This window comes from Anser brachyrhynchus (assembly GCF_964034855.1).
Source record: "Anser brachyrhynchus genome assembly, chromosome: 5".
Taxonomy (NCBI): Eukaryota; Metazoa; Chordata; class Aves; order Anseriformes; family Anatidae; genus Anser; species Anser brachyrhynchus.
In genome coordinates, this window is record NC_137699.1 from 43,860,489 (window position 1) to 43,872,838 (window position 12,350).

The 12,350-nt window shown below is 40.9% G+C and overlaps 1 protein-coding gene across 7 annotated transcripts in view; it reads left to right on the plus strand.

The window, feature by feature from the left end:
• The window catches only part of NRXN3 (neurexin 3), a 993,270-nt gene that overhangs the window by 254,895 nt on the left and 726,025 nt on the right, over positions 1-12,350 (plus strand). For all 7 annotated transcript variants that reach the window (XM_080594088.1, XM_080594091.1, XM_080594092.1 and 4 more), the window contains one exon: positions 4,952-5,113. In XM_080594088.1, coding sequence (XP_080450214.1) covers positions 4,952-5,113 — 162 coding nt within the window. The remainder of the gene's footprint in view (positions 1-4,951; positions 5,114-12,350) is intronic.

Consider the following 12,350-nt stretch of genomic DNA (forward strand, 5'->3'; position numbering starts at 1 on the left):
TTATTTTACGTGTTTCTTATTTTCAGATGGTGTCAGAATGGCTGGTCTCTGAATATCTCAGTGTAGTTTACTGGTCATTTTAGTTAATCATGCCTTTTGTTTTTGTTAGAAATTAGTTTTCAATGAGAAAATGAGCCTGAAGCAAAATGCATCCTTGCTTCATGACAGGTTTGCTTTGGATCTTGAAGTAGTAGAAAGTGGGGAAGGATTCCAGACAAAACTGTGGATGGGAAGCTCTCACTCTTTCTTAATCTTTCAGCTAGTGATTTCGTATTTTTTGAGTCCATGGTTAAATAGAAATATGTCTATGCCTCTTTGTCTTTGATTAGATCAGGACAGTGTTTTGTCAATTAAAAGGAATTTGGTGAGCCTCTTGCCAGTTAAGCAGCGCTGGAATTTTCTAATCCTCCTGGTCTATTGACTATGAATGTTTTCCTGTGATCCAGAATTCTTAAAAGGGTTCAACTTGACTTGGCAAAAGAGACGATGTTTTAATAAGATGGCTGTGATCTTTCCAAAGGAAGACCAATCTTAAAAACAAATAAAAAATAAATAGCAGAGATAATTTGTGGTCCAGTTCTAGCAACAGGTATGATAGAATGCAGTTCAACCCAAAAATGTCAATAAGGCTGGATTTTTTCTTTTTTTTTTTTTGAATTTTTTCCTGTATACTTCTGTTTTAACTTTTGGCCAAGTTTGGTCTCAAAATGATGACATATACTCAGAATCTAAAAGTACCTAGAAATTGGAACTGATGAGGCCTTGAGGAGAAGCAATCCTGCTAGTCGTGAAAGCTGTCATCTAAAAAATATTGGTAAGTTTAAACATGAGGTTTCAATAAAGGCAAGTCTTAAACGCTTTAGCCTTCCTGTTAGGTTCTGTGCATTCTTACTGCTAATTGATATTACCGGGGATGAAGAAGTCTTAAAACCATTCAAGCTCTAGGATAAAGAGTTTGAAAACAAGTTTGATTGATATTTAGTTAATATCTGCTATAGACGTTTTTCAGGACACATCTGAGATTGGTCATTTTGTATTGACCTTTTAAGGCTATGAACGTTCATCTACTAATTTATGAGAAGTCCTTTAATTTCTTCATATAGAAAATGTAATAAAGTCAAAATAGATTATTTACAAGGTAAAAAATTGTATACTTTTTTGTTCATTACATCCTATATAATTTTGTATGTAATAGATTACCTACTCTGCATCTTTACTGACACAAATAGACATGTAAACTTGCAACATTATGTAGGTCACTTGGAAGTCTTGTTTCCAGCTATGTCCAAGTTTCCTCAAAGAAAACAACCAAACAAAAACCCAACACCTAAGAATTGCCCATGAATATTGAGGCTTAAACTTTAAAATAAATTAGAAATTCCAAGAATATGATCCAAAGCTAAAACAATTCCAGGTAAATGGATTATTGGGAACATTAAGATGCCATCTAGTCTTCTCTGCTCTTTTTGGGGACGAGAGAAGGGAGGGGGATTTGCATAATTTTTTGGCTTTTCCTGGAATTAGAACAGAACTTTAAATAGCTGGACTTTTGCCCAGTACGTTTTGGAATTGTTAAATGTTTTGTAGTTAATCTAGTAGCGTACTAAGTGCTTCCTCTTTTTTTGATCAAATGACTATCACAGCAGTTAATCTCCTTAGAGACAAACCATGTGAACCCACAGATTCCCTTGAGTAGTGATTGTTAATGTCAAAGCAAATCTCCTTGTTTATTTATCTTATTATTTCAGTTAAAACTAAGCCCCGTTTCTGCTCTGTGTGAAACCTTTACTAGAAATAGGATCATGGCTGTATTTTACCAGGACTTTCAGAGTGTGTTTGGGGCAGTGTGGTTTGAAGGAGCAGAGGAGACTGAAGGTCAGGCTACCCAACCCTGTCTTCAGCTCTGCTGCTGATGCTCCTCATCATTTTGACCATGCTCTTCCCCTCCCCCCCATGCCAAATCCCAACTTCCTTGTTTGTAAAAATGGGATTCCTAACACAGTAATGTCAATGCACAACTCTTTGAAATTTGCAAGATGGCTTTTATGCGAGGCAGCATAGATCTTCCTTGTGTAACTTACTGTTATTCTTACAAACTTTGATTGCAAATGTGACAAGGAGTTGGAGCCTCCATAGGCTGCACTTCTATATTAGCACTGAAGCTAGTCACCCTGCAAAATTTGCTATGGAGATCTTGAGCTCCTCAGCTGCTAAAAAGCGAGCAAGAAATGTGTAGGTTGAAGAAGCTGGCATCTGTGTACCTTTGGAGGGATTAACAAAGCATCTGCAGAGCTGTGCTAAACTAAAGCACTAGTTGATGAATTCTCCTTGCTCTGTAATATAGATGCAGTAAAACAAGAGACCCAATAAATACCATCAATCTTCTGTTTTCCAACCTTGATGCAAGTGACAGAATTCATCCTACACAATTTCTCAACATATTTCTTCCTAACAGAGGAGATGTTCAACCCCTATGTGCTCAGGTGACACAAACACCAAACTGCACACATTTTTATATGCTTCTCCTAAAAGTCACAAACTCACCTGCTGTAAAGAAACCTGCAGACTGAGAAACTTGTAAGGACAGACTCAGTCTTGGACTCGTCTTCAGCTGTATTCTCCAGCCAAAGAAATATTGGCCTGCCTCTGGTTCTCCATGACACGTGAGAGTAGTGAGGCCTGAAAGACAAACAAGAATATAGAGATGATGGTGGGTGGAAGAAGGGGAGTCATGGTTGGATTTGTGCTGGAGGGGAAAACTAGTGTACGCAACTCTGAGGGAAAGGTTGGGGGAAACACTTTCATGGGTATCTGCAAGGTAAGTATATTTTGCTTTAGTTCTGGATAATGTATATAAGAGTTGAAGTTAATGACTAATACCAGGGTGGGAAGACTGGGCAGCACCCTTCTTCTTTACAGAGTAGATGGCATGGTTCCCCATAGAGTCCTGGTCATATTGTCCTCTTTCTCACTTTGTGTGTGTCAGGTGCCCCACGCCTTTTTTTGAAAGACTAACACTAGACCATTCATGCAATGTGTCATTTTTACTAACCAACTAATGTACTAACACCCTAACGACTCATCTTTGCTTTTAGTTATTTTAATTAACAATCGTTCTGTTCACGATTTTTTAATTTCCTTTCTTCCCCCTTTTCCGCAAAGCACTCAGGCATTGGACACGCTATGGTAAACAAACTACATTGTCTGGTAGATATCATTCTTATTGTCTCTTTTTTTGGGTTTGCCGTGTGTTACCTGCCTTTTCCTTCCCCTACTCCCCTTTATCCCCCCTCCTTTATACTTACTTCTTTAATTTTATTTTGATTTCACTGAAAACACATTTCTTTTTCTTTATTATTATTTTTTAATGGAAAAACATGAATAAAACAAGCAATAAACACAAATATTCTGGAAATGGGGTTTTGACATTTCTCTCATTGGTTTTCTCACCTCCCTATTTAGTTCATCTTTTGTATTCCAGTGATATTTTTTTTTCTTCTTTGCTCTTGAGTTTAGCTTTCTCTCTTGTTTTTTTCTTCTTTTTTTATCCCCTTTCGATTTTTATTTTAAAAAAAAAAAAACTCTGAAGGTTTCTGGATCAGAACCATTGCAGGGCCTCTAGTCCGTGGTGGTGAAGGCTCTCTTTTTCTCTCATCCTTTTGTTGTGGCAACGGCTCTTATAGGCAAAGTGGCCGGAGTTGTCCTCTTTCTCCCCACTTTCCCCCACTTCCCTCCCTCCTCTTTCTCTCCTCCTGCCTCTCTCACTTTCTCTCTCTCTCTGACTTTCCACCTGCCGTGGCCGAAAGGAGCTCAGCCGGTTGTTTGTTTCAGTACACACTCTGCATGGCATGTCCACGTCTGGTGACTCGCCCGTCTCCTACTGGCCTCAATATACTTTCCTCCATCTTCCCTTCAAACCACTAACAACATATAAGCAAAACACATCAAATTCACTTGCTCCTCTCTCTCCCTCTCCTTCTGTTCCCCTTCACTCGCCATGTGTTTGGGGTTAGAGGTTTTGGGGACTTTACTGTTTGTTTTTGAGTTTGTTGGATTATTATGGGGTTTGTTTGGTATTTTTATTTTTGGTTGCATGCGAGTGTGAAATAGTTTTTCCTCTCTCACTCTCTCTGTGCTATCTTTTTTTTCCTCTCATCTTTCTGGGCTCCAGATATAATAGCATGACATATCAGAGCGCAGTATGTGCATGCTTTGTGTTTTCTTTCTTTCTTTCTCATCTCTGCTTCTTTCTCTTTCTCTCTCATTGGTGTGCAGTTGATTTATTTTATTGTGATTTATTTTATTTTGATTTCTTTTGTACTTATATTTTGGTTGAGTTAGTTTGTAAAATATAATTTTTTCTTTTAATTTTATTTTTGTGGTGGGTGGTGGGTGTTTGTGTCTCTAGGTACATGGCATGCACATCCATAATGTATTGAAAGTGAGATCCTCTCCCCACCCCTCCCTGAATGCATGACCGTCAGTGTGCTGTGAGCAAAAGAAACATAAAAAATAAAAAATACCAACCTCGTCTTCATTAGTGCTTTTTTTACTAACAACCATAACTAACTGTAATCATTAAAATAAATACTAATTAATCATAAAATCAACTAATATGAGAAATCTTTTTCAAGGACAGTTCCATTTTCTGGCCTGAGTAGACTGCAAGCATCTCAATGGGTAGACTGCTGGCTCAGCCTGAAAGTGCTGATATAGCAGAAAGGGAGAAGCAGATGGTGAAGCATTTCCATTGTGGGTGAAGCAGACCAGAAAATGGAGCTTGGTTGAACTAACAACAACAACAAAAAAAACCTCTCAAAAACCCACAAAAAACAAATCTCAACAAAATCTTTAATAAAACCAACATAAAAATGTAAGGGAGGTGACTTGGTCTGTTCAGGATTGTAAGGTCATTGCTTGGATTTTTTTGTCCGTTGTGTCCCTTGAACAGGTGACCATCTCTGTGGATGGCATCCTTACCACCACGGGCTATACACAGGAGGACTACACCATGCTGGGCTCAGATGACTTCTTCTACGTGGGAGGGAGCCCCAGTACTGCTGACTTACCTGGCTCTCCAGTAAGCAACAACTTCATGGGTTGCCTCAAAGAGGTAAGTATTTCAAATGAATTATTGTTTTTGTGCTTTTTCTTTCTCAAAATCATTACTTTTTCCCTCCTGTCATTGCACTCTCAATGTCTTTCCGTCATGATAAATTTCACGCTGATACTGCAATGTCAATGTAAGGATAAACTTGTCATTCAGCTGGACAGAAGGCATCAGCTGCAAAAGTCATGAGCTTATGGTCAAAAAAATTCTGGTGCTTGGATTATAAGAAAAATAAAAAATAACAATAACAACAACAAAAAAGGCTTAAAGCAGATTTTTGGGTGGAAAATCATCACTAGATGTATATTTGGGATCATTTTTAAGCTCCTGGACTTTACCTAGGAATGTAGTCAGTTGTGAGTTTTCCAGGGAGATACATGGGTAGGATACACTGGAAAAATGGAAGATGAAGATAATATAAAATGTGTATGCAAATTAGGTGAAAAGAGTTGCGACTTGAGAGCATAATGCAGATAGAGCAATAATGCGACCTGTGGACTTGAAGCATACTGTGTTGGTAAGTCCATGCAGCAGAGCATCGCTGCATTGGCCATGAAGAGTTAGCTGGCTTCCAAAGCCATGTTGTCACACTGGCTGGCTGCCCCTGTCACGTAGTTAATCTACAGCTTTGAGAAAATCCACATGTGGGTAACAGAGATTGGAGCGCCTGGCTGGCAGCAGGAACCAGAATAATAGACTAGTGTTCCTTGAAAATAGTAACAAGAATAAAATAATAAATGACAAAGCCACAGCCAAATTCTGAAACTTGGTGCAGTTGTTTGGGGTTATGCTCTGTGCAGGTGTTGTGGCCTGATGTCCGCATTTGTCATCTTTCCTAATTCTCTTATCAGAATTTGTGATGATTGCTGTCATTAATGGTGATATGTATGTCAACATCCCCAAAATGTGCTATAGAAAGCTAACTGAAAAAACAGCTTAAGTTTTCTGTCGGTCAGCTTCCTAGCTAGTTTGGAATAAGAGTTTGCTGCAAGAAACTCCCTATGTTGTGATTTTATAGTAATTCTGTTTTTACAGGGTGTGGCAGGGTGGGTCTCATTTTATATGCAGACAGGAGGGTTGTCATAATATCTCTTGGTGTGAACATTTAATATCGGAGGGGAGGCTGAGCCGAGTTTTCATGCAGGAGTCATGGAAACAGCAGTGCTGAGCTAGATGTTGTTCTAGGGCTGTAACTGCCTGACAAGTTACCATCCTACAGATGCTTGACTTGTGGTGTCAGGGGTTGTATCTCCTGTGCCAGTCTGCTGATGTGAGTGATGGCTGTCAGTGTGGAGCTGCTGTCCTGCCAGACATCTGCATTAGTTAGGGAGATGCATGTATGCTGGAAATGAGTGTGTGAGCATCTTACATAGGAAATGGAACTGCCCTGCTGAATACAAGCTGTCATACAGGCATCAAATCCTTCTGTTTTCATCCTTAGAGCCTTGGGCCTGATTTTCATAGGCACTGAGCATCCCAGATTGAAATCAAGAGGCGATACAGCTTCTTAGTGTCTCTTTAAATCAGGATCTTAATTTTATTTATGGATGCTATGAACATAACACTTAGCAGAGGCCGTTTTATGTGTGCTTTAAGTCAAACCAATGGAGCAGAGAAAGCAGTGACAAGAAAATCTTCAGCGGCTTTATTATTTATATAATCATTTGTATTCTATTAGCTTGCACAATGTACTAAGAGCTGCTTACATAGCCGTCCCAGTCTTATAATACTCTGTGTGAAAAAAAAACAAGCAACCACTTAAGAATGAGAGGAAGAGGGAGAAGGCAGATAATCAGAATGTGCTTTGTAATCTTCACTTGACTAGGCAGTGACAGGAGAAGTGTATGAGGAACTGTCTAGACTTACAGACAGGCTGTTGCTGGCTGGTTTTGAGCTACAGCCTGCTTAATAGCAACCTGTTCTTAGTAGTGGCCCACTGGTGCTTTCAGCTGCTGTGAAAATATGTGCAAAATGGCTTCTGAGGACATAGAGTATATATAATTCACCAAACATAAATGTGTAGTGCAGGATTGTGATGAGGAGACACTTGGAAATGGGATAAATGGAGAAATGTAACATTTCAAAAGAAAGCCACGTTTGTAATGAACACTGCATTGCCAGCCCATGGTTCTTCCAGAGCCCTCAGGCCTCAGAATGAGTTAGCACTGATACTGCTGGTAGGATAGACCATAACAGCAAATATTGTCCCTGGGCTATCTTGCTTTCCTAGGAAGGCAAAGAATTGATGCAGACTTTGGGGTGAAACTTTCTGTCCTCACCCTATAACCTCTCTTGTTTCATGTAGATTGTGTGAACCACCCAGTACAGCAACCAAACTGCTCACAGGGGTGGCTAAGAGGGCTCCTCGAGTGGAGCATTGTCTTCCCACTTCATCCAGGTGCTGAAATGCAATGGGGCAGAGTGCATAGTGATCCTCTCTGCCCCTTTGCAGCTGGGTAGGGCTTCTCCAGTCAACTGGCGTTGCTGGGAGAAGCCTGGGCAGCTCTGTCAGGGTGGTTGCTTCATATGGCCCGAGTCTAAACCTTGACTAGGAGGAGCCTGGCCACTCAGAGGTTCCTCAGAGCTCCCTGGCCGCAGTATCCAGATAATCCCTGGTGAAGGTGACCATGTTCTTCTCGAACTGTGTGAGCCAATGTGTCCTCTTTTCACCACAGAGTATATCTTGCGGTATACCCAAATCATAAATCCATGTACTGAATTTGAAGGGTTTTTTTTTTTAACATTTTAATATAAATTAAATATGTCCCATCGTATGGTATACTGTGTTTTACAGATCTCTGCAACCATCCTGGTAGTGTTGCAATGTACCTGGCACTGTAATGAGGGAGCAAGACTGGAAAAAATAGCTTTTTTTCATTAAAACTTCAAAGGCAGAATATGCAAATAGTGCAGTACATAGACATCAAACATGGGCATTGCCTCGTATTTGCAAAATCTAAGGCTTCCTGGACCATCAGTCTTAAGATAAATTACTCTAGATTAACTTTGGGTAGAATCTGATGTTTCCTCTCATGGAGGAAACCAGGTATAGAGATGGGGTAGGAGCAGGTACAGAGGCATGTCCGTACAGAGCCAAGTGGGCAGCAGCATTTTTCTCAGTGGGTGTCGGGGAAGGAGTGACAGTGCTTTAAGAATCAATGAGTGCATAAACTCCACTCATTGATTCTTAAATATTTAAGAACACCTGGATGGGCAGACCAAGGTAGAAAAAGAAACACAGTGCTACCAGCTATGTTTTGTTTGTACTAGAAAGTCTCAGGGAGGAGGCTCTGGTAATCAGGAGTGGATATGGAGAGAGGCTGCATGGGAAGTCTGACGGTGCAGGCAAAAAGGGAAAACTGGATTTCAGTCTCTGATCATTTGGGAAGGCAGAGAATCAGAATATTCCCAAGGCTCTATTAGGGAGCCAGCCATTCAGACTGATTTACTTGGAGCAGTGCTTAGTACAGATGGAAGTGGTTTAGAAGAGCCTAAGGTGGTCCCTAAAGAATGGATGTGTGAGAGACGATTTATGAAATACTCACATTTTTCTATCAATGCTTTATTAAAATCTCAATTCTAAAAAATGTTTATTGGTACTAACAGCTTGATGGAAGCAGTGAGGTTTGCATATGGGTGGAATATGGCAGAAATGATTGCAGGGGTCAGGCACCATCTGGCTGTGATGGGAGAAAGCTGTGAAAGCTCAGATCATTTCTGTCTGCAATTTGACTGCCAGGAGCCAGATTTTGAAATGGTTCACGAGTGTGCCTGGTTGCTGCATATACATCTCGGATGCTATCTACCAGCCAGGTCTTTTTTTTCAGTCCTATTTGCATGAGTAACATTAATGATGATATGATTTTTGTTTAGGGCACAAATTTTTCCATGTGGAGTGTCACCCTGGGGAGGAGGTTGGAGGAGCACATAGAAAGAGGGCTGAAAAAATGGAGGCTGAGAAAAACAGCCTGAGTGTAAAGAGGGCAGACAGAGGAAGTTTTGGTTATGAGTCCTGCCCTAAGAGGGAGACCAGATAGCCCAAAAGCACCTGGTGCCCAAGATCCTGTTCCAGAGCAGCAGTTTAACAGAGCCCCGGAGGGGCCTGTCTGTTTTTGTTGTTTTGCACAAAAGGAGGTGGTGAGTCAGCAGATACCAGTGTGAGGGATTTCACTGCTGCGCTGCGGAGGCAGTTAGGATGTGGATGGCAATTGCCCACATGTGTTGGTCTGGCACTGTTGCTCCAGCTGCTCTATTGTGTTGGGACCAATCTGTTTCTTATCTGTATTTGGGAGTCTAGTATTAAAAAAAAAAAAAAAAAAAAAAGGCGGGGGGGAGGCTAACGGTACTGTGTAGAGGCAGACAAAGCATGGCCAAAGGCTGGATATGATTAATCTCCTCAGAATAAGTCTTGTCCTTAATCTTCATCTCCCATTACTATTCCTGGCCAGGGCATCCCGAACAGCCCTGATGATGATGGCCTTTATTCCTAAATTTCCAGATCCAGTGGCCTGTTAAGTTTTTAGGTGCCCCTCACTCTTAATTTCCAGTGTCATTACCCCTGCAGTGGTGGGTTGCTGTGCTGCTGGACCTCTAGGCTTTGCCTGTGAAGAATCAAGCATCGTGTCTCCCTGTGCACCCGTCAAGCATCCAGTGCAACAAGACCTTCACCATGTTTTTGAGTACCCTTGTTGTAGAAATACATCAATACAGTGGCTTGGGAGATGCAACAGATGCTCAACATTTTGAGCAATTGCTGCTGTAATTTGCTAGTGGATTAAGAAAAAGCACACTGCTGGAAAGATTTAATTTAGAGGTGGGAATGGAAGCACTTGGAAGCAAGAAGCTGAGAGTGTTCTAAATAGCCCCAAAATGGGAGGGTGGGGAGTTAAACATGTTTTCTCATCAAATAATATTTCTAAGCTTAATTCCAAGGGTGGTTTGCATTTAGTATTTGTTTATTAGCTCAGAGTCAGGAAGGCTATATTGTTGTTTATTTGGGCAATAGGATATTTCCCAGGTTGCCTGATGGCTGCCAACATATGTTGCGTTCCTGGGCATGAATCCTACAAGACTTCGGTGTGCATTAAAGAATACCTTGTGCTTTCTGGTATGAGTGTGGGGCATGACATGAAGTCAAGGTGGGCAAGATGCTCTCTGAACTGGACATCTGGGAGCTGAAGCTCCTTGCCCATCTATCCTTGCGCTCTTTGGTAACACTGAAAAAGAAAGTGTTTTGAGGAGGGTTGTTTTTAAAAGCGCATTTTTGTCATACTAGAGGAACGTGTGTTGCCCTGCCTGACCTCTGCTGTGCTGCCAGGAAGGAGTGGCACTGTGCCTCCCTTGTTTTGCTTGCCTATATGCTTACATGCACACAGCATCCTATAACCATAAAAGATAGGGTCATGCCAGCCTCTTTTCTCACGTATAAATACTAGAGTAAAACTTACCCCATACCAAGTGTAGGAAAAGATCTATAATACCACTCAAACCAGGCATAAATGTCTGGTGGTTCATGGTCCCAGTGCTACATTTAACAGCGTGATGAATGTCAGCCTCTCTGGAGAAGGCATTTGATTCAGTTAATTTTGCTAGTGGCTTTTTTAGGGAATCATTTAGCAAGGATGGGAGAAAAGAGGAACATTCGTTCTGTAAAATGAAGGCAAGGCAGTCATTCCAACACAGAGCCTACATCCATACTGTGAGCCAGGGAGCAAAGAAGAGAGAGGATGCAGTTCTAGGTAGTGTCTGTGGGAGATCAAAGGTCAGAGGTGAGTTTTTGTGATGCAGATAGAGTATGGAGAAAGCATATTTTTGATTTTGGAGTGTATTTGCTTAGTGTCTGATGAACTTTCTTTTCTAAATTGTGATCCTTGTGAATGGCAAAGATCTCACACAGAAAATCCAGTGGTATAGAGTTCGATGCACTGTGCCCATTTACATAGTAAATACTTGCACCGAAATTGTAATTGATAATGATTAACAGTATTAGCTCATAGGTCCCATCTGTTCCTACAGCTTGATGCACAGATGTGATATGACTTGGTCAACATCATATATCTTGCCACTGGTGGAAAGCCATGGATAGAACAGGGACATCCTACCTTTTTGTTGTTGTTGTTGTTGTTCCATTGCTCTTTACTTCCTCCTGGCGGGAACAGAGTATATCTTCAGCACAATGAACTGACAGTCACAGATGACTGATGTTCTTACTGGATACTAGATGTTCCTGGAATTACTGCAACCTTGTTCCTGTGGGGAATTTTCATCTTTACCAGTAACACTTACTAATTTCTTGTTGTTTAATCTTTGATGTCTTTGTGCATTCCTATGAAAATGAGAAAGGGAGGAGTGTTTAAAAAAAAATTGAGAAGTTTGCAGAAGGTGCATATGGGTTACTGCAAAAGTATATCTTAACTAGCCAGCTGCACTGATGCTGATGGCAATGAAATGTCCCTTCATTTTCTCTTAAGGGTCAGCTCAGGTGAGGAAATGGAGAAATCCGGAACAGATCCTACTCTGAAGTGATCAGAGCAACAGGTGTTGAGGCTGGGGACTGTTGAAAAGAGATCAGTTCTGATCAGGATCAGTCCAAACAGTGGACTTTGCAGCTATTTTTTTGAACCTGAGCAAGGTCTAATGGGAGTTTCTCTGTTTTGTTCTGAAGGAAATGCATCACAAGTGTAGTGCATATTAGGAGACTTCTTTCATGTCTGACCAGAAAGGGAAATGATCTCCTTCCAGTTATGGACCCAGTTAAACTTCTGCTGGATTTGGGGAGACTCTTCAAGTATGTGCTTTCCAGAGGTTAATATTTCACATTCTCATGACACGTTTTTAGTAAGGATTAATGGCCCAGCCCACAGGAACTCAAATCAATAGTCTTGTCAGGTGTATGAGCGTGCTGCAGATTTGCTTTAGCCAGGGAAGTATTCAAAGGTTCTTTTCTTTGCATAGCTTAGCTCTTGCCTGTGTTACAGAAGAAAGGCTTTTACCAGCATTATTGCCTTGCATCATGCATGACACAGGAGAGAATTTTCATCAGCTTGGCTTATTTGCATCTGCAGCAAGTGTTTTGCTGAAATAATGATATTGGATGAGGGTTTGTTGCAAAATGACAAGCTATCCTCAATTACTGTTCAATCTGTTTGTAAGGAGAGGACTCAGAAGATTGGCAAGGAGTCAAGGACATGACTCTTTTTGTGATTTAGTCCCAGTTCATGAAGTGAACATCCTGCCCAGA